This window comes from Myripristis murdjan, chromosome 20 (assembly GCF_902150065.1).
Source record: "Myripristis murdjan chromosome 20, fMyrMur1.1, whole genome shotgun sequence".
NCBI classification, from domain to species: Eukaryota; Metazoa; Chordata; class Actinopteri; order Holocentriformes; family Holocentridae; genus Myripristis; species Myripristis murdjan.
In genome coordinates, this window is record NC_043999.1 from 28716703 (window position 1) to 28739518 (window position 22816).

The following is a 22816-nucleotide window of genomic DNA, read 5'->3' on the forward strand; positions in this document are numbered from 1 at the left end:
CAATGTAGAAAACGTACACCTCTGTCATACTGTCATTTTTGTTGGCTGATATAACAACATTTTTAAGAATGAAAAGTGTTTAGAGCATGCTGGAATCTGCTGCCGTTGCAAGAGACAACAGTCAGAATCCTGCTAGCACCATGTGTCTAGGTTGCTCTTAGCAACCTGTGAGCAACCATCTGCTTTGACTCAAAGCTTTAAAACACTTACAGACATAGAAGAACCTAGTAACAACTGTGAGAGATTCTATAAACATAATACTGTAAGTTGGAAAAGAGACTGAGAGACAATCATGTGAAATCCCACTCACATTACTAAAGAGTAATATACTATGGAACCATGAGGCAATGCTGATGTCACTCCATTCTCCACTTAAATTCTTATTGAGGTCAATCTGTTTACATGAACATTGTATACCCTACAACCGAGTGTCCCTGCCACAAATAAACCACAATATTCCTGTCTACAGCACCGATACCTCAGTCTGCCTGCAGAAAGTAATGAAAGATGCAACCAGCAATACAAACAAAAGAAGTGATCTTATAACAACTGTAACAGTAAATATTTTATTATTACTCGTTTTTGAGAAGATGTAGGTTAGTTGGATTAAAAATGGCATTTTAGCCAATAAATGTTATGTCTGAACTAAACAAACTTAATGTTTGCAGAGAAACTTTACATTGTAAAAATGATGCAGTGATGTGAAAATGTGTTCAAGGAAGTCATAAGTAAATCAGAGTGTTCAAGTTGTTGTCCAAGTTAAGAGTAATACAACTATATAAACAGAACTGAAATATTACAAGATACTGTTATATGTGACAAATGATGACTTGACAAAAAGAAATATTATACATTTGTTATAGCTTTTACCAGGGCAACCTGGAAGCCTGTATTTCCAAGTAAGAACACCACCAGCACAATCTTCTTGAATGTTGAAATCTGAAAAAAATCATTGTATTGAGCAATTGTTAAAGACAGACACAGAGAGCTGTAATAATAAAATCATCTGTTAAAGGGACAGTCCACACATTTTGAAAAATCTGATATTATTTCACTGATCCCTTGCTGTTATGTTGGGCAGTAGTGGTGTTAGTGGTGCTCTCTTCCTCTCATTGTTACTGAGTGCTGGATACTGGCTGGATGCTCCAAGTGGTAAGGGTGCAGTCACACTTGTTTGTGCTCCAATAATTTAAAGTCAAATGCATGCAAAGTTGGTAAAAAAAAGTATTTATATCCATTTGAAGAGAAATTTTGTTGACCAGCGAATTTGCATGCATGATCAATAGAAGCCTCAGAAACCCCTGCGCTGAAAATCAAACATGGAGGAGGCAGTTTCTCACCATCCAGTTCTCTATTATACTATGCCTATTTTCATTGCGGCAAGCACTTTTTTTTTTTTTTTTTTTTTTGGATGAATCAAACATAATGTGATCGCCCCTTGACCATTAAGACTCATTTATACGCACCGTTGAATACACATACGTTCTCTGCATTCATTTCGTCTGTCCACAGGGGGCAGTGTAGCCAACAGTTCAAGCAAGACCGGTCAATGAGTGAGACATGAGGGAGAAATTTTAAAAATTGATAGCATTTAGAGTTCTCATCGGGCCTGAAAATTAAGACCCGACCCGAACCGGGCCCGACTGGGCCAGCCCGAGGCCCGACCCGACCCGACTAATTAGCCGAACTTTAGGCCCGACAGCCCGATAAAGCCTGAAAAAAAAAAAAAAAAAATCGCCAAATTCGCCATTATTTAGCAGCGCCGGTCAGCCACGGCACCGGGGCACCATCAGTCGGCATCAGGCGGCACCATCAGTCAGCATCAGGCGGCACCATCAGTCAGCATCAGGCGGCACCATCAGTCGGCATCAGGCGAGCCGGCCGTGGCACCAGCCGGCATCAGGCAGCTCACCTGTCAGATCCGGCAGACCTGACCGGGTGGGCGCGGTATCGGACGGTGCCGCGGCTGGCCCGCTTGATGCCGACTGATGGTGCCGTGGCCGGCCCGCCTGATGCCGACTGATGGTGCCGTGGCATGTGCGGGTCAATACGGTAGTCTAGAAAACTGGCGATTTTTTTTTCTCGTGCGCCCCCAAGTAGATTGCGCCCTGGGCAGTTGCACTGCCCATAGCAAAAACCGTCCCTGCTGCCGAGTCTGCCAGCACAGCGGGATACTGCTGCAACTCTCTCTCACTTGTTTGCGCTGCGCTCGCACAGCTGGTTGTCTGTCTGTCACTGAAAGTTTAGCCTCCAAATCCAATCCAGTCTCTCACTCTCTCCACCAGTCACATAAAAATGAAACGTCATAATCAATAACAGAACACATAATTCTATTTTTTTATTTAAAAAAAAAAAAAAAAAATCCCCAACAGAATCTGAAGCCCGACCCGACCCGCCCAATTCACGTAAATTTTAGGCCCGACCCGTCGGGTTCGGGCAGAATATGAGAACTCTAATAGCATTAGAGAAAAGAATTGTCCATCCTCCTGTGGTGATGTGTTTAATGACCTCACAGACCACTGCCATCTACAACTTTTGCCTCTTTATAACAGGTCCATTATGAATGTTAGGCTCAAAAAGCAGATAAAATCTATCAGACAGATAGCAACAACTTTAGGAGTAGCCACATCAATTGTTTGGTATATCCTGAAAAAGAAGGAATGCACTGGTAAGCTCAGCAACACCAAAAGTCCTAGAAGACCATGGGAGACATCTAAAGTGGATGACCGAACAATTGTTTCCCTGGTGAACAAAAACCCAATCACATGATCGAGGGAAGTCAAAAACACTGTTGAGGAGGCAGGTGTATCACTGTCTAAATCTACAGTCAAGAGACGTGAGCAAGAGAATACAGAATACAGAGGGTCTACAGCAAGGTGCAAACCACTGGTGTCACTCAAGAACAGGAAGGCCAGATTACACTTTCCAAAAAACATCTAAAAAGCCTGCCCAATTCTGGAACAAGGTTCTTTGGACAGATGAAATGAAGATTAACTTGTACCAGAGTGATGGGAAGAGCAAAGTGTGGAAAATGAAAGGAGCAGCTCATGACCCAAAGCAGAGCACATCATCTGTCAAACATGGTGCAGGCAGTGTTACGGCATGGGCATGTATGGCTGCCAATGGAGCTTTGTCACTAGTGTTTATTGATGATGTGACTGCTGATGGAAGTAGCAGGATGAATTCTGATGTTTATAGGGCTGTACTATCTGCTCAGATTCAGCCAAATGCCATAAAGCTGATGGTTAGACTTCTTTTATTGTCATTGCACAAATAAACACAGCAGTGAGATTTTGGCAACGAAATGTCGTTGCTTGGCTTCCGGATTACAGCAGAGATGGAATTGTGGGACCGTTTAGGTATATATAACTATAAATATTATACATAAATATAGTCTATATAACTGGTATGATATGGTCTATATAACTAGTGCTAAAAAACAGGAGCTAAATAGTAATGAGTGCAATTTAGAATAGCTAGATAAAACAGAATGTACAACAACAGACTAAACAGTGTAAACAACTGAATAACCAGTATAAATAATAATGAGTGCAATTGAGAATAACTAGATAAAAACAGAATGTAAACAACGGACTGAGCAGCGTAAACAACTGAATAACCAGTGTAAATAATAATGAGTGCAATAAGAACAGAATGTAAACAACAGAAAAAGAAAACAACTGACTAAACAGTGTTAACAGTGGAAGATTGCACAGAAATGTATTGTCCATACGTAGCTGCTGGGCGGGCGGGGGGGGGGGGTTATTGCACAAATAGGAGGTAATTAATTCTCCTCATCCCAGGGGTGTTTCCCGGACTGGGCTACACACCCTGGGCCTGAAGAAACCATACCTCCATAAAGGGATATTGCACAGAAATGTATTGTCCATACGTAGCTGCTGGGCGGGCGGGCGGGCGGCGGAGGGGGGTGGGGGTGGGGGGGGTTATTGCACAAATAGGAGGTAATTAATTCTCCTCATCCCAGGGGTGTTTCCCGGACTGGGCTACACACCCTGGGCCTGAAGGATAGGATGACACTTGACACTTGACAGTGCAGATGGACAATGACCCAAAACACAATGCAAAAGCAACCCAAGAGTTACTGAAAGCAAAGAGGTGGAATATTCTTCACTGGCCAAGTCAGTCCCCGGACTTCAACCCAACTAATTCCTAAACATTTAATGCCATGTTTTTGTTCAACCCCTTAAATTAAAGTTGAAAGTCTGCACTTCCATCATGTCTTGATTACTCCATTTCAAATCCACTGTGGTGGTGTGCAAGGCCAAAATTATACACTACTCACAAAAAGTTAGGGATATTCGGCTTTCGGGTGAAATTTCAGGATGAACCTAAAATGCATTATAACCTTTACAGGTGAACTTAATGTGACCTTCTGTAAACTTTTGAATGCACATGTCCAACTGTTCAATGTTTCAGTACTTTTTGCACAAGTTGCTGTTCTCTAACAAGGAGTTTAACGGCAAAATTCACATCAGGTGTTTAATGCTCCAGCTCATCGAGGTCGTATCATTAGGGAACGGCTGCTGGAGACTGGGGTACCTCAAATGGAGTGGCCTGCACTTTCTCAGACCTGAATCCCATAGAAAACCTATGGGATCAGCTGAGTCGCCGTGTAGAGGCTCGGAGCTCTGTACCCCAGAACCTCAATGTCCTGAGGGCCGCCCTTCAAGAAGAGTGGGATGCCATGCCTCAGCAGACAATAACTCGACTTGTGAACAGCATGAGACGTCGTTGTCAAGCTGTAATTGATGCTCAAGGGCACATGATTATTGACACTGACATTTTTTGTTGTGGTATACCCACCACTGTTGTTGGCTTTTGTTTCAAGAAATTGTTTGAGATGAGGAAATCACCAGTGTATGCTTCTACTTAAATGCCCTACTTTCATGATATAATATCACTGTAGCATGAACTTTTTATATTTTCCATAAATTTCACCCAAAAGCCAAATATCTCTAACTTTTTGTGAGTAGTGTAAATATTGTGTCACTGTCCAAATACTTATGGACCTGACTATATGCAGTTGTAAAGTCATTTGAGCAAAACTTGTCTGTGTGCACTGAGTAGCTGTATGTACATTTAGACACTTGTAAAGTGATTGGATTAACATGGCTATTTATGTTATGTCATGTTGCTGTATTCATTGGAAAAATGAATGCATCATGCCAAAGGCAACAATGAAAATAGGAAGTCCTACCAGTGCAGTTCCTTTTTTGAACTGAACTAAACCAGATATTGGAAAATGACCTCTTCAATCCCAAAGCACCCTGGGATTTAATTTTTGTATGTGACAGAATCCTTTTATGTACATTCCATTCTTGTTTTTTGTGGTTGTTGCTGTTTTAAAATATACTACAAATTTTCCCACCACAGTAATGTTGGATTTCATTTCATTTAGAGAATCCAGCCAGTATCCAGCACTCAGTAACAATGAGAGGAAGATAGCACCACTGCTGTCCTACAGAACAGCTAGAGGGCAAGTGAAATAATATCACATTTTTCAAAATGGCTGAACTATCCCTTTAAGAGTAATTTGGACTATAAAGAAGAAAAAACAGCATGGCTGCGTGGCTCACCTCTCCATGCCGCTGACTCTCTAACTGAGGAGACACAATCCTCTGTCTGTCTTCAGTGCTGTCATGCCCTGTGCACATATATGGAATATTTAGTCAAATATTAATTTGTTGACTAGAATATGAATGCAGCAGATAAATACATTTGTAGATATCTAAGTACATGGGAATGTAATGCCTGGACAGGGAAAGAAGAGGATGTTAGAAGTATTATATTGTCACACAATGGAAAAGTGCCTCTCTGAAGTTCACTTCAGGTTGATCAGTAAAACACCAGCAGAAAGGCCTGACATTTTCAAGCTGTTTAGTATTCACATTCACATACACCCCCATGTGTACACACATCAACACACACCTTCACATCACCCTGAACACACACACACACACACAGACACACTCACACACACACACACAACCACTAAAACATCACAACCCACATATACACACCACAATTATTTTTGGCTAAGTCATAATGGATGGAGGGAGAACAATTGATTTTCTTGCTTGTGGCAACAGGAACACTCATCATTAATTGAAATAGAAAGAAATAATTGCCTTGGTAGCAAATGTTTACTCCAGGCATTAAGAAGTAACCCAAAGCTAACAGGCATGAAAATTAAATATTATGTCAGGTTAAAAGGGGAAAAAAAAAGAATTTATTTGTAAGGCATATATTGACGATTTCTATGTGGGCACTCCTAATTCAGCATTCTACTCTCAATCAATCAATCTCTCTCTAATATATCCTAAATGGTACAATCCACTGCAAGCAGACTGAGGCTGATTCTAAATGCATCATTTTAATATAAATGGCATATAAAGAGCAGGAGTGAAATTTGCTTTCTCTTAATCAATTCAAATTCTAAGCACAACTACACAAGCACAACTCTCATCATTCTTCATCTAATTTCAGAAATTAGTCACTGCTCTGTAAATCTGCATCCAGGGGCGTTAGTGTGCGCTACACAGGATTCTCTTCTGTTTGGATTTCTTTGATTTCTGTGTGTGTGTGTGTGTGTGTGTGTGTGTCTAACTCTTTTTAAACACTATCCAGTTTACGTGAAGACAGCTGTAAACAACACAATAAGTTGTCCTGGACGTCCTTTGCCTTCCTTGCACACTTAAATACCACCAGTGCTACTTCTCTTCAGATCCCCCCTGTCTCACAATGGGGCATACTAGTTTCTGTTTGGCTCCCTTTTTTTTTATATATATAATTTTATTTTATTGCCAAACATGAACATATACAGTTAGGTTCATAAGTATTTGGACAGTGACACAATATTTACAATTTTGCCCTTGTACACCACCACAGTGGATTTGAAGTGGAGTAATCAGGATGTGACTGAAGTGCAGACTTTCAGCCTTAATTTAAGAAGTTAAACAAAAATATGGCATTCACCTTTTAGGAATTAAAGCCAGTCTACACTGTCACCCCATTTTCAGAGGCTGTTGAAGAAAGTTTGAGAACCACTGACATGGCAGAATGGCAGACACAGGGGAATCTGTCCTCTCTGTCCCCGGTACTTTATTCCACCTACAAATTGTTACAGTCTGCTTACTGAATAGTTAAACCCCTACCTCATTCCTCTTGCAGCTTTTGCTTTTCTTTTTTGACGCTTGTGAAAGCCCCTCACACAAACATTTAACCCTTTGAAACCTGAGCAAATTCACTTGATTTATCTCAAAAACACAAGCAAATTATCAAGAAATGACACATAATTATAGAAAATTAGTTAATCAATACTGGAACATTATAAAAAAAAAAAAAAAAACTATTCAGAATTATTGTAAATACACAGTATATTTCAACTTAAATTACTATAAAATTACCACAAAATGCCTCATAAGAAAGGAAATGGAAAAAAATAAGAGAGATATAGATTTTTTTTTTTTTTTTTTTTTTAAAGGTTGAAACTCTCAAACATTCCATCCCTCTGGCTTTGGAAAACGATGGCTCGGCCCTGTATGGTCCAAGTGAAGCTTGGCCTGGAGCAGCTCAGCCACAGGCCAACTTACAGCAGAGCACAGTACCTGCAGTCTGGAGTCTGTGGGAGTGGATCAGAAGCAGCAGGTCTGCCAGCACAATCCACAGCAGCCATCCTGTCAGCACTGCCGGACACCAGGGGCTGGGCAGCAGCAGGGCCTGCTGACCAACACCCAGGAAGATACACACCGCTGTGGGGGAGAGGAGAGAAATCAGGGTTTCAACCACAACTTTGTTCTTGACAGGGAGGAAAAGCAGCATGTAGCCAGACCACAGCTCACATAAACTCTTCATCAAAACTACTACATTTACTACTGCTGCTCCCACTACTACTGCTAATATTGTTAATACTACTGCTATAGTATTGCAGTATTGCAAACATGGGATGCCAAATACTCCAGAGAAATGCAGGATAATAATAACAATAGTAACAACAAAATAACAATAATAATGATGACAAAAATGGATAATTAAAATTATTAGTATTATTATTCGAATTAGTAGCAGTATTATTAATATTTAGTATACTTCACCAGTGTTATGAACTGACATGAGAATAGCTAAAGGCAATGACTAATAAATAAATGCATGAAAGCTTTGCTGAATGAACCTCGCTCAATGTTTGTTGCTAACTCACTGCTGTTCCTTACCAGCGAGCAGCTGGCCAGTTGTGCCCGCTATTAAATGCATCCAGTTGAAGAAGATCCTCCTGCAGAGGGACAGAAACAAGGCTTGGCATGACTTGAGCTGACTTGGGTGAATTTCAAAATCCCAGCACTGCTTCTTACAGGCCTAGATCAGCATAATTCTCACTCATTGGAGACAGTGATGAGCGAGCTGTGGAGTTATTAAAATCTGGTTCGAGGTCTTACCGGGGGGACTGTGGAGCTGGTCTGAGCACTGCCATAATTGGCTGAATGATGGACAGAGCCATGACAGCACAGCCTATGTAAGGATGGGAGCCTGCATGCTAAAAAAAAAAAAATGTGAAGACACACAACCAAATTATGCAGAACTCAAGGAAGATAAAAAGAGAAAGAGAAGCTGCAGTGCTAGCTTTAAACTATGTTGTCTGGCAGCATGTAGCTGCAGTGGAATTAAAAGACAATACCAGGGTTTGTTCTGAATTTTGGAAAAACAACTGCAACTATGACTAACACTATTTTTACTGCTACTAAAACTGTGATTACCACTGCAGACAGAGCTAGATAACAGGTAAAATACAGTTAGAAACTACAATCATTTGAGCAAAACTATGATCCATGTGCACTTGCAACTCTGCAACAAAGGTTTAAAATCCCTTATACAGACATGTTACACCTTCTTTGAGTGTCATAAGGTGGTTATTTTTCAGAATGTTAGCTGTGGGGAAGTCCACCTCAATGGCAGGAGGCTGCCAGTTAGCATTTGGAGCATCCAGCCAGTATCCAGCATTCAGTAACAATGAGAGCAGGATAGCAGCACTACTGTCCTACACAACAGCTGGGAGAGGAGTAAAATAACATCATATATTTCAAAATGTGTGGACTATCCCTTTAACAGATGATTTTATTATTACAGCTCTGTTATATCACATTTTTTCAAAATGGGTGAAGTTTCCCTTTAACCTGTGAATTTATGTTGAAACAGACACATCTGAACAGCAGGGAGACACAGGATACATGAAATGGGCAGGAAAAAAGTAAGTTTGATGAACACAGGTTATTGTCTGGACTCTAGCATTATCAGGTTGGAAAAGCAACAGCACTATGAGCAGCATTAGTGATGCATGCAGACACTGGGAGACCAGGGAATTTTAAACAGATAATGAACTAGCAAAAAGCACTCAACAGAGCACATACCTTTGAAAATGTCAAGATATCCCAGTTCCATTTTGTATATGTACACACACACACACACACACACACATATATACATATATATATATACACACACATATATATATTTATATATATATGTATATATATAGATAGATATAGACATTGATATAGATAGATAGATAGATATATCTACAGATAGATAGATAGATAGATAGATAGAGATATGTATCTATCTATATCGATATAATAAACTCTGCAGTGCTATTTCAAATGTAACAGGAATAAAAAGGCTCTATAAAGAGCTGTGTTGACTACAGGAGGCAACACAGCAGGAGGTGTGGACTCCTGACTCAGAGTCACGCTGCCGTCACAGATACACACATAGATAGACAGTAACAGCCAAGTCAGAGGAAATGTGATTGTACATGAGAGTAGAGATAAAGAGAAAGACGAGATGTTCTATCTCATACAACTGGACTCTTGCGTACATAAACACTTACTCATGCTGGAATAGCAGCTTAAAAATGATTTGCACTAAAATTCAATGAACATGTCTTGGTTGTATTTCAAAGAGAGAGAGAGACACCTAATGGCAAAAAACTGCAAAACCACAACAGAGGGTGGACAAAATAATGGAAACACTTGATAATATGTGAAGTACCTCATGAAGCGTGAGCTGTCATCCACCTTCACTCTCAGTGGATGACTGGCATACAACACTATAAAGGGATAGTAAAAATGTGATGTAATTCCTCTTCTTCTCTGGCTGTTGTGTAGGACAGTAGTGCTGCTATCTTGCTCTCATTGTTACTGAGTGCTGGATACTGGCTGGATGCTCCAAATGCTAACTGTTAGCCTCCTGCCATTGAGGTGGACTTCCCTTCAGCCAACATGCTCAAAAATAACCACCTTAATCTACTGAAATTGATTAATAAACAAAGTTTGAGTTTGATGATATGTACAAGATTTTTTACAGCCCAAAATGGCATAAAAATGTTAACCATAAATAATTATCAACGGTGGAACTATTTTCTTGCATAGAAGTTAGGCCAAGCAGATGTTGGTAACAGATGTTGGTAAGTGATGTTAAACCTTTGAGCAGATCAAGGCAGTTATTTTTAAGAAGATTTGCTGGGGGGAGGGCTTCAACCTCAATGGCAGGAGGCTAACAGTTAGCATTTGGAGTCTTTTTGGTGATAAGTAGAACCCATCAATTTTGCAGTTTTTGTCACTGATGCTCCTCATGTTATTCTGAAATCTCACATATACAAGTGGCGATTGTCCCAGGTCTTCAAAAGCTGACACATACTGCTAATTAGTGAGTTTGGCATTAAAAGGTTCTCTGTGGACAGAGTGCAGCGCTTAGATACTGAACATTAAAGATTTGAAATAGCTTACCGTCTGGCAAAACTGTTACTGTATGTTCTTTATAGCTTTCTGAATATTTTCCCCGAAAAGGATCTTTAAACACATGACAGCAAAAAGCAACTGTGACTATGTGGATAAAAAAGTAAGATAGACCCTATTCCAAGCCCACAAATTTGTATGAAACTAGATGTGAATTTCTTATTGACTCAGCCAGAGTTGGATGGGGTTATATTTTCACCCAATTCCATCTGCTGGTTTGTTAGCAGGATATCAAGATATGAAGAAATTTGCACAAGAATTTGTGAAAAGGTAATCAGAATCAGAATCTGAAATACTTTACTGATCCAAGGGGGAACAATGGGCCAAGAGCTGATTAACTTTTCATTCTGATTGATCAAAAGGGGGCATGGCGTTGCACATCACAGAAAGGCACACAACTTCCTAACAGATTTCATGTAACATGCCAAACTTTAATGGAAGGCTTGTTCATGGGCCATGGGTCTGATTATGCTGATTGGCTAAAATGAGGTGTGACAGTCGCTGTGGCCTTTGACAACAAGCTGCATAACTTCCAAACAGATTCACATTACACCTCAAAATGTAGCGGAAAGCTTGGTCATGAGCCACAGCCCTTTGAAACATCAGCAAATTCATTTGATTTCTGTCAAAAAGATAGGTAAAAGATTTGAGTGAATTAAAAATAAATGGCCCCAAAATTAACAACAACTTACAAGAAAATGATCAGAGGATGATGAGAAAATTACGCCAAAAGTAGAGAAATTTTGTAAAACAGTGCTCGAAAATTATTTCAAAAATCGTTTCAAAAATTTTGAAGAAAACTATTCATAATAATTATAGGTATACAATATATTTAAAATTGAATTCCAAAAATGGCCAAAAATTAGGAGAAAGTGAATTTTGTTAAGAGAGTGAAATAAAGTGATGTGTTAATTTATTTAAAAAAAAAAAAAAAATCCATCCCCTCCCTTTTGTACTAAAGGCTCAGCCCCTGCTGGTGGATTTGAACAGGTAAAAGAACATCTAGCACAGACTCCATCTATTATAAAGACATGCTCCCCTGGCCTCGTCTCACAGGCCGTCTAACCCTAGCAGCTCCACACTGAATCAGCCTTCTCCAAAGCAGCAACGTTGCCACCTGGGATGGAAATGTTCACACCACATCCACACTGACAGCCCCGCTGCTCTGCACTGGTTTCAGCAGGGTGACATGCGGTGACACTGTACAGAACAAGAACAAGCCATCAAGACAGATTGAGTCATGATGTGTGTGCGTGTGTGTGTGTGTGTGTGTGTGTGTGTGTGTGTTGGACTGACAGACAGACAAAGAAAGGACAGACAGAATGAGCCAGAGAGACAGTTGGGATGACAGGTGGAAAAACATGGGGGGCCTGAAAAGTAGACACACACACACACACACACACACACACACACACACTTACCTTGCTCCATCCCCCCCTGTATATGAAAGGCAGTGTGAAGGCCACAGCAGTAAGGCCCACTGCCAATACCATCATGGTTCGATGCACCTACAGGTAACATTAGATTTGATATAAAGATTAAAAAAAAATTTAAAAAAAACGCAGCTGATGCATGAAAATAACCATAAAATTGTTGTAATATTAATGGAACAAAATGTTGGGGAAAAAAATGAGAAGAAAATTTCCCTGCCAAAAAAGTAAGGAAATGACCATAAAATCAGCAAAACAATGACAAGAAAATTATTAAAATTAGCAAAACCATTAGTACAAAACACACTGTACAAGAAACTTCAAATGCCTCGAGCTTTTTCCCAGGAAAGAGCTACCGAGGTGTTTAGAAAAGCAAATGACTAAATATCACTAATGCGGCATTTCAGTCAGCATTTCAATAGGAAGTAAAATAGACATTTATTAATATGGAAATGTGGATTATTAAATTATGACATTTACATTTATAGCGGAAAACACTCTGTCAGAGTAGATCCGTTCTATTTTTCAGGGTGACAGGGTGGTCGTCCTCTCACCTGAAACCAGATCTGGTGTCCGAGCAGCGATGTGTGTGAGCAGAGGTGTTTGAAGTGTCGAGCGAACAGGACGGCTGTGCTCACCATCCACATCCAGCCAGTCAGCATTAACACACCTGCAAGGACACACCATGCCCCATACACACACACAGATTAGTTTCCAGATATAAAAAGGAAGCTTGAGTATATTCATGTGACTCAAAAATAACCATGAAATTAGTGAAAAAAATAGAAAGAAAGGAAAAATGTTAGATAAAAAATGCAAAAACATTCTCAGAAAATTAGCAAAAACTTTAAAAAACGACAAAATTAATGCAAGATTAACCTATAATTAAAAGAAAAATAGCCAAAAAATAGTCAAAAATTATAAGAAAACTATATAATAATGATTATAATTAATTTAAATCTAACTATAATCTAAAGTACCAGTGCTTAACCAAACTAATTTAAAATATCTTTAACCCTCTGAAACCCAGGAGCCTGTGGGAGGACTTTTGTTTCACCATCTTAACAAAATTCCTGATATTTCTTTTTATTCTTGTTTTTGGTCATTTTCTCTCTTTCTTACTTGTTGATTTTTAGGTTTTGGGGTAATTTATGGTAAATAAATGGAGAAAGTGAATTGCCTTTTTAAGGATAAATAAAGTAGTCTAAATGGTAATTTTAAATATATACACTAGGCAAAAAAAGTTCTGCACCGCTTTTTCAATCTATAATTTCTCCCCTTTATTTATACCCAGTAGTGTTGTATCTTATACCGTTGTAAAGCCTCATTTGTCCTCTTTCCAAGTAAGGATCCTGCATTTCTGGAATGAGTGACACCGGTAATTGTGTGGGAAGTGACCAATTTTTTTTTGACAAAATCCCCTGCAATATTTTTTTAGTTGATCATTTCTCCCATTTAACAATACTGTTTGGTGTTGTCTTTTATACCGTTAGAAAGCCTGATTAGTCCCCTTTTCAATGAGAAATAAATTGTAAGGATTGTAAATTGATTGGTATGACCAACATGGCTAACCATGTCCCCTCCCCCTCTTTTTGAGGGGAGCAAAATCCCATTCAGTGTGTTTTCAGTTGATCAGCATGAGGAGGAGGTGTGAAGCTGTTACTGCTGCAAATGGAAGTTCCACACGCTGCTAAGGTCCAGTAGAAAATGAATGAAATATTGTGCTTCCCACCTGTTTAGCTGTGTTGCCTCATCCTTACAGTTATACCCTATTGTAAAGGAGACTGGCATTCCAACAGTATAACTCACAAATCCAATTGGTCTTATCAGAGGGGAGAAAAGATCAACTGAAAACACATTTTATGGGATTTTGCTCCCCTCAAAAAGGGGGTTAGCCATGTTGGTCATACCAATCGATTGACAATCCTTACAATTTATTTCTCATTGAAAAGGGGACTAATCAGGCTTTCTAACGGTATAAAAGACAACACCAATCGGTATTGTTAAATGGGAGAAATGATCAACTAAAAAAATATTGCAGGGGATTTTGTCAAAAAAAATTGGTCGCTTCCCACACAATTTCCGGTGTCACTCATTCCAGAAATGCAGGATCCTTACAAGTTGTATCTCATTGGAAAGAGGACAGATGAGGCTTAACAACGGTATAAGATACAACACTATTGGGTATAAAAAGGGGAGAAATTATAGATTGAAAAAGCGGTGCAGAACTTTTTTTGCCTAGTATATTTATAATTTTGGGGTCCTTTTCTGGTCATTTCCTGGCAGTTTTCTTGTAAGTTTTTTAAATAGAAAAATAAAATTAAGCAAAACGTCAAAATACACTAGACCTTACTGCATTAGAGGTGGACAAAAATATGTCACTTAAAATGAAATCCCAATACTAATTTCATGGATCAGCAAACCAGTATATCAGTCAGGGTGTGATTTTTACCATGTTAACCAACCAACCATGGAACTTGATGAGCAGGGGAGAGCGGGAGCCACTCAGATCTTCTGGAGGTCCACTGATCACTATGCGATTGGTGGAGATCAGTGGCTGGCGCTCGTGTCTGTGGATCAAACCTACAGAGGACAGCGTTTTGTCAGAATCATTCAGGAAAGCTGCATAAAACAGTGGTTCTCAACTTCATACCCTTACGAGCACCTGGGGGGTCAGGACCTCCAGGTGGTCATGAGATCATTTTGAGGGGGTCACAAGATGATTAAGACATGGGGAAAAAAGAAGAAAAAAAATGATTATTTTTTCACATTTTACTCTTTTATCTGTTTTCTTTCAACAACCTGAAACTGGGCTGCTACCCAGTCTGCAGATGCAGCCTTGTGACAGGGGGATGGTGAGCATACATTGGTTTGTTTTAAGGTGTCACAAGCCCAAAAGAGAATACGACTTGTAAAAAAAAAAAAAAAACAGGGTTCAAATCCGACCTCAGGTCCTTTGCTGCGTGTCATCCCCTCTCTCTCCCCTGCCTTTCCTGTCTATCTCTGCTGTGACTGTCAAAGAAATGCCAAAAAAAAAAATCTTTTTATGTATAATTTTTATGTTATATGTAAGATTTTTATTTTTTACTCATCTAACTAGCTGGCCTCGTTGACCACTTGGTGGAAACTAATGGGATTTGAACGGAATAAAGATTCAAATTGATTCCTAAAAACTGACTGGGTGCGAGAGCACTGCAATGTACAGAGAGGGTTTTATTACAGCCTTAAAATATGCATCTTTCATAGTGTTTTAGGCTTATACAAACACACACACACACACACACAAAAAAAAAAAACACACAAAGGCTTAAATCTACATGCAATGCTGTGAAAGATGAGTATTTTTAGGCTGCAGTAAAAACTTCTCTGAACATTATGGTGGTTTCCTTCCCCATCACATTTGTGTTTGCTATCCACTTCTTTGTGTGCTGCTCAAATTACTTCCTGGTACCATGGGGTGCCCTGGTGGCTCACTGTGAGTGCATACCAGCTAAGACTGAGGGCTCTAGTTTCCCGGCGCAGCGCAGGGTGGCGCAGTGAGGCGCACCCTGCGCAGAGCTAGTTTCGACCAGCGCAACGCGCGAGGCGAACGGTTTCCAAGTTTCGCAGACGGATCTGCGCCGAGATGGGAGTGGCGGCGCAGCAGGGGGAGGTGTCGACAGATTCAGCTTGGCGCAGTGACAGTTTCGTGCCAAAAGGCTTCGCCGAGGTGCGCCAAAAGCTCGCCATCTGAAACCACGTCTACTTTCGGCGCAAGGCGCAGCGTGGCTGGCGCAGTGGAAGTTTGGCTGACAGGCGGGCAGTGCGCACACATCACCACAACCTCACAGGCAGGTTTCCAGATTGTCAGGCACATTAACAATGCAATAAATACCCACAGAAACCACTATTCAATGCTACTATCTCAGTCAGCACATAAACGTATCTCCATATCGACTGTCTCGTCACATCTGATGTCAGATCAAAGGAGATTGGCACCGTTTGGCAGCGTCATGGAAACCCAACCTGATCACCTGTCAGTCAAACAATGTGTCCAGTACGGTGATGTCTTTTTTCCAGTCATGGTGTCTGGCGCTGCTCGTGTTAACTACACAGTTTTTCTTCCATATATATTTAAATATTCCACTCTGGGTTTTCGTTATCCGGTAATCACCGGACTATGACTGGTAAAATCTGCCAAAGTCCGGTAATTTTTAAATGTCCGGTGAAAATATTCACAATTTGAATTTTATTAAAACAGTCAATTTCCACGTAATTTTATTTGTAATTAAAAAAAAAAATAGACTGCGTGATCCCTGTCTCCGGTGCACCAGAGGGAGAGAGAGGGTTTTTTTCTGCAGAACCGGATCAAAACAGCGCAGCAAAGTCGCCTGGGGCAGAACAAGGTCACAAGACTGATGCGCATTGCAAGTTGCGGAGAGACACTTGAGACTTTTGATTTTAATTCAGCTGCTGAATTAAGTTTTTATTGCATCTATTTGATTTCAAGTTGGCAGCACGCCGCGTTATTAAAATGATATGAGCCCGTTTTTTTGTTTGCAAATTGTAGTTGCAATTGTTTGCAACGTTCATGTTAAAAGAGCACAGGCTTGTGCAATATTTATTTATTTATTTTAGACGTTACGCACGTGAGTCAACTGACGGCACTAATTTAATTTGTTACAGCCTGCTTTTCAATAAAAAAGATTACGCTATAAATTGACATGTCTTGATATCATTCTTATATAGCCTGCATATAATTTTAAGCTCAGTAAGTTCAGATAATATTTGACCGGAATTTCAAACATTTGTCCGGTAAATTGAAAACCTGCCGGTCACGTTGTCCGGTGCCAATTTTTTCTAACGGAATCCCTGATTTGCCCTGCGATGGACTGGCGACCTGTCCAGGGTGTTTCCTTGCCTTCGCCCTATGAGCGCTGGGATAGGCTCCAGCACCCCCCCGCGACCCTAGTGAGGATAAGCGGTTTAGAAGATGAATGAATGAATGAAACCCTGATTCCACACAAATCGAAAATGTAAAATGCATCGGTTCCTTGCCAGACACTGGGCGTTTAGAACAGCGAATGTAAAAGCTTTCATGAACCGGATTTTGTTTTAATCTCTAGTGTGTTGTTGCATCAGTAAGTGATGGAGTCGAAAGTTGCAAAACAAACATGTATGCTATTTATATGAATATGGCGAGGATTATCCTTTGAGGTAAAAACATTCATTAAAAATGGGGGCTTCACAGTAAAATTTTATTTGCTCGTAAAAATCAATAACTTTAACAGACGGTGACAGAGCTGGAAAAAAAGAGATGCGAGGCAGGCAGGTAATGGAAAGACAGGGGACTCAGGAATTTAAGGATAGATGCATGGATGGATGGATGGGTGGTTAGATGGATGGGTGGACAGATGGATGGCAGGTAGCTCCAGCAACATTGCAGCAGCCAAGACTGGCCTCAGTGCGTGTGTGATGCGGCTGCTCTCTTCGTCCATGTCAAATGTGTAGACTACCACTACGCCTTCGCGCAGCGCATTTTAAAGGCGAGGACAGGGGCTCATTTGATTGGTTTAAAGTGAATCGGCTGTGTCAAACCCACACCACGCCTTCTCTCCTCCCTTGCGCCGGTAGGAGGAACGGCGCACTAGATGCGCCAAGGCGCACGGCGTGCCAAACTTGCAAAATCCACTTGGCCACACCCAGGTGGCGCAGCACAGCTGCGCTGCGCCCGCGCCTCGCCAGGTCTGCGAAACTAGAGCCCTGAGGCTCAAGTGCAGTGGCCTTTGAATCTGGCCCAGATCCTCTGCTGCATGTCATCTCTCTCTGCCCTGCCTTTCCTGTCTCTCGCCACTCTGACTGTCTAATAAAGAAGAAATGCCAAAAAACAATCTTTAAAAAAACACTCCTGTCACCATTTTCCAACAAGTGATTGAAGAGGCAAGAGGAAAACAATGGTTTATTTACAGCAGAATGACATATACTAGCATTCTCACAAAAAGAATGATCAGTCAGATTTAAAAAAACAAACAAACAAACAAACAAAAAAAAAAACTTCTGACTCAAGATGTCAACCAAGAAAACTGCTACTCAAGTAGAAGTACTTTGCTGATATGTGACTTAACATGTAGTTTAGTGCTTCAGTAGAATGTACTCTAGGAAAAGTAAAATGACTAACTTTAAAAGATATTGAAAATACTTAAAAAGGTACAAGAAAAGTTAATCAGTTACAGTACTATGAGTCAATGGAATTAAATACTTTCATGCTGGCAGGTAACCAAAAACAAGCAGTACGAACCATGGACTGCAGTGTTTGTTTGTTTTTTAATGCTGCTATGTGACCACAGACGCACATGTAAGAGTGAGTGTTGGCAAAAGAAATACAGTAAAAGCAAAGGAAGAAAGAGAGAGAGAGAGAGAGAGAAAGAGAGGAAAAGAGAGAGAGAGGAAGACAAAGATGAAAGAGTTATTTTTTTCGATCTTTTGCTTTGACAAGGTACTTTGCAGTCTTCATGATCGCAAATTGCCCTGGAGAGTGTCGCTGACAAATACTTTCAGTCATAGTCTTAGTAAACAAAATTAAGACTGGTAAGATCTGTGTTCCTCTCAATATCTTTTGAAACTACTAGTTTAAAGACAATGAGAAAGAAATCTGAAACCAAAGATAATAAAAAAAAAATATTATGACAATGAGAAGTATTAGAATAATACATATTCATGTGTGGGGTCTGATTAATCTATCACATAAGAATGAACTCAGAATCAGCTGCCACAGACAGTGTAGTGCTGATTAATACTGCTAATGTACTCAAAGTCAAAAAGTACCATCCTAGTCTCTTGAACTTTAATAGACTTACTGCTGTCTTACCATGCTGAGCTCTGCCATGCGCTAGAAACAGGAAGTAGCTCTGGTTTAAATCAAACCTGTTCTCCATCTGGGGCAGGAGAACATTTCTACGGAAACGACACTGGATGACCCCATTGGCTAGCCGCAGAGCCTGGTCCCGCAGAGCCCCCTGGCAGCAGAGAAGTCAGCGTCATCTTTTAAACCGTACAACTGTTATAATTGGCCGTATAGTTCAATGTTTCTTGCATTATCCAATGTATTACATAGTTCAGGGCAGCTTGGCTGCTAAGCAAAGGACAGACACAGCAGGAGCCAGATGTACTTTCTCTATCTTGTTATTTAGGTCTGTTGCATTAGATACATGCCCAGTCAACATTCACACACTGGCATCACACATTCTGGGAACTAGGCATGGACAGTGGTTGGCCTGTCCATGTCCGGGTAACTGGACAATTATTCTCGGTTGCGTTTAAGTCCAACCTCTGTACGGGGCAGGCCCAAGCCCAAGAACATAAATGTGTATCATTTCCTGATATCGGGGCTCATTCTGACTGAGATCCTGCGGGAGCTCTGTCACACTGAGACCAGCGCTGCCTTGCTTTATATGTGACCATAATAAATATTGCATCAGAAAACTGAAGACTGACTCCGGTCTGTTCTTGGGCTTTCAACAAAAGAATCGGGAGCTAACAAGACCACTAATATAGTCATAGCATCTACAGTATGAATGACTTTCCATAAGAGGTGTGTGTGCGTGTGTGTATGTGTGTGTATGCATTTGTGTACCAGATATTACTAATGTAGGGACATAAATCTGTTCACACAGTGATGTTGTGGGGACTCGCCTCCCTTATGGGGACAAAAAGCAAGTCCCCTTAGCGAAAATTGTAGGGTTATGTTAAGGTAAGGTAGGATTAGGCCTGTAGTTTAGGGTTAAAGTTAGGATTAGAAATGAATGGAAGTCAATATAATGTCCTCTGAAGTGATGGAAACATGACTGTGTGTGTGTGTGTGTGTGTGTGTGTGTGTGTGTGCGCGCACATGTGTGTGTTGGTTTTCGGGGGTACCTCTGGTGCCATCTCAGGGTGTGTTCGTCCAGAAACATATGCAGCATTAATGGTACCTCTGTGTCCATCATTCACACACAAGTAGACATCATCGTTCCCCTAGAAATGCACAAGCGCAAAAATATTCATTCAAATCTGGATGCGGAGGAAGCTTATATGTGAACCACACTACAACAAACAGTATCATGAGTAGAATGACTACAGCTGCACTATGCATGATTTTTGCATAAAATATATCAAAATATATGTCAGCCTAAATTCAAAAGAGTGGCTGACACAAAGAACATCCACTTGACACTACCTTGGATGCACTATTTGTTTGGTGTACATTTTAGGACATCCTTGGACATCAGCCCTCAGACCAATGGCAGTGCACCTCAAACAAGTTGCACATACTAAATCTGTCAATATTTGTCAGTTTGATGCATTCTCTTCATTGTCAAAGCACAGCTGGGGGTATGGCTGTGCAATACCTACCTAGTCATCTTAGACGTGCCTCGTTCTTTTTTAAAATCTAGAGGGGATCGAGCGTTTGCGGTTGCAGCTCCCACTTTGTGGAATGCACTACCTCTCAGTGTGCGTACTGCAAATAGTCTCTCCACTTTTTAAGCCCAACTGAAGACGCACTTGTTCACTTTAGCTTTTGGCGGAGTATAATTACTTTTATTGGGTCTATATTCGTTTTGTTTTTATGTTGCTGTCTTTATGTCTTTTATATGTTACATGTCTTTCTGTTTTTTGTTTTATTGCTTGCTATTGCTTTTATTGCTTCTGCTTCTTTACTGTAAAGGACTTTGGTAGGCCACAGGCTGTTTTAAATGTGCTATACAAACAAAGCTGACATTGACATTGACATTGACAATACATACTGGATACACTGTGATGCATGGACAGATCAGTCACAGGTTAATAAGCTTGGCTGACCAAAGGATGCTGTGAGCAGGACTTGGTCTTGGTGAGTGGTGAGCTATCTGTTATCTGGTGAGCGACCACGGTGCCCCAAACATATATTTCCTTGAAGGTAGAATGAGTAGGATTTGTTGCAGTTTGCAACACAGCATTCAAACTTGGGCTGCACGTTGGTGCAGTGGTCAGCACTGGCGCTTCACAGCAAGGAAGTCCTGGGTCCATTTCCCAGCTGGCCAGCCAGGGCCCTTCCTGTGTGTGAGTTTGCATGTTTTCCCCGTATCTGGTGACATCCCCACATAGACATTTGCTTGCAAAGTCTGAATACAGGCTACAATATGTCACTTTACTGCAGTGTGAGGGAATCTGATTATTTTGTCTGACTGTAGGAGTTTGTTCTAAGGAAGTTTTATCTGAGGTAGTTTTGTTTGACAGTTTAGTTCCATGTAGTTTTATCTCAGGAGACTTTGTCAGAGGGCGTTTGGTCTGAGGGAGTTTTGTGTGAGGAAGCTTTTTGTCTGAGGAAGTTTTGTCCGATGGAGTTTTATCTAAGGTAGTTTAGTCTGAGGAAATTTTGTTTTGAGAGTTTTGTCTGAGGAAGTTTTGTCTGAGGGATTTTTGTGTAAAGAAATTTCAGTCTGAAGAACTTTTGTCAGAGGAAGTTTTGTACGAGGGAGTTTTGACCAATGTAATCTTATCCTAGAGTGTTTTACCCAAGGATGCTTTGTCAGAGGCTTTGTCTGATGACGTTTCGTCTAGGGGAGCTTTGCCTGAGGAAACTTTGTCCGATGGAATGTTGTCCAAGGTAGTTTTATGTGAGGAAGTTCTGTCTGATGTTTTGTCCAAGCTTGTTTTGTGAGTGTCCCATACACACACAAAGGCTAACATCCTGACACATACACACAGACAGTATCCCATACACACACACACACACACACACACACACACACACACACACACACACACACACACACACACACACACACACACACTATTTCAACAGATTCTTCATCAACGGGGCCTGAAGGGGTGTATAAAGGTGTTAGATATGCGAAGCTGACAGGACATTTCTGTTGTTCCACTGGTTTGTATACTTGTCTTAAATAATAATAAAGTCCCGCTAAGGCTGTCGATTGATGTCTCATCATTCAATTTCTCTCCTACAAGCTTTGTCTGATGTTTTCTCCGAGGAAGCTTGTATGAGGGGGTTTTGTCTGAGGGAGTGTTGTCTGGTGTTCAGTTGTGCTACACTTGAGACTTGACAAAGTGTTTTTTTTTTTTTTTACTTTTTTTCCTGAGACCTAAAGCCTTTTAGTCTGAGGAATGACACAATTTAGTCGAAGGCCAGAAGTCTGAGTATGTCCTAAAAGGTACACTGTAGATTTGTCATATTTGGCCAAATAAAATCCTAGTGTGGGCTATGTTTATTTAGCCACCAACATGCAAAGATGCTTGTTGCAGCTTTTAGAGAAAAAATTTTTCATTTTCCCTTGAAAATGAATTTCAAGATGACCCTCACCATCCATTTGTCCTGAGAGAGGGCAAAAGACACATAACCTTCAGCGGGGCCACTGAGCTCAAACATCACACTCATCCCTCCTTCCTCACTGTGAAACGACAGGAAGAAGCAGTGGGTGTCTGATTCCGGATGACAGCCAGGTGGGTCTCTGAGGCAGGACTTACTGCGGCCACAGTCTGCTGAACTAAACTGTGGAGGGAGAAGAAGACATTTAGCTCATGCTCTTTTCCAGAATGACTGATGATCAGGTTTGCACATGA

The 22816-nt window shown here is 40.7% G+C and overlaps 1 protein-coding gene across 4 annotated transcripts in view; it reads right to left on the reverse strand.

Annotated features, from left to right (window-relative positions):
- Nucleotides 1-374: 374 nt before the first annotated feature.
- The window catches only part of LOC115378520 (putative ferric-chelate reductase 1), a 35397-nt gene continuing 12955 nt past the window's right edge, over nt 375-22816 (reverse strand). Inside the window, exons 7-18 of one of the 4 annotated variants that reach the window (XM_030078781.1) lie at nt 22557-22745; nt 20132-20230; nt 19086-19233; nt 14904-14918; nt 14708-14821; nt 12793-12908; nt 12230-12316; nt 8454-8551; nt 8232-8290; nt 7629-7772; nt 5598-5665; nt 375-939 (exon numbers count right to left, since the gene is read on the reverse strand). In XM_030078781.1, the coding sequence (XP_029934641.1) occupies nt 847-939; nt 5598-5665; nt 7629-7772; nt 8232-8290; nt 8454-8551; nt 12230-12316; nt 12793-12908; nt 14708-14821; nt 14904-14918; nt 19086-19233; nt 20132-20230; nt 22557-22745 (1230 nt within the window). In that variant the 3' untranslated portion in view covers nt 375-846. The remainder of the gene's footprint in view (nt 940-5597; nt 5666-7628; nt 7773-8231; nt 8291-8453; nt 8552-12229; nt 12317-12792; nt 12909-14707; nt 14822-14903; nt 14919-19085; nt 19234-20131; nt 20231-22556; nt 22746-22816) is intronic. The other 3 variants (XM_030078782.1, XM_030078780.1, XM_030078783.1) reach the window with 3 other exon arrangements.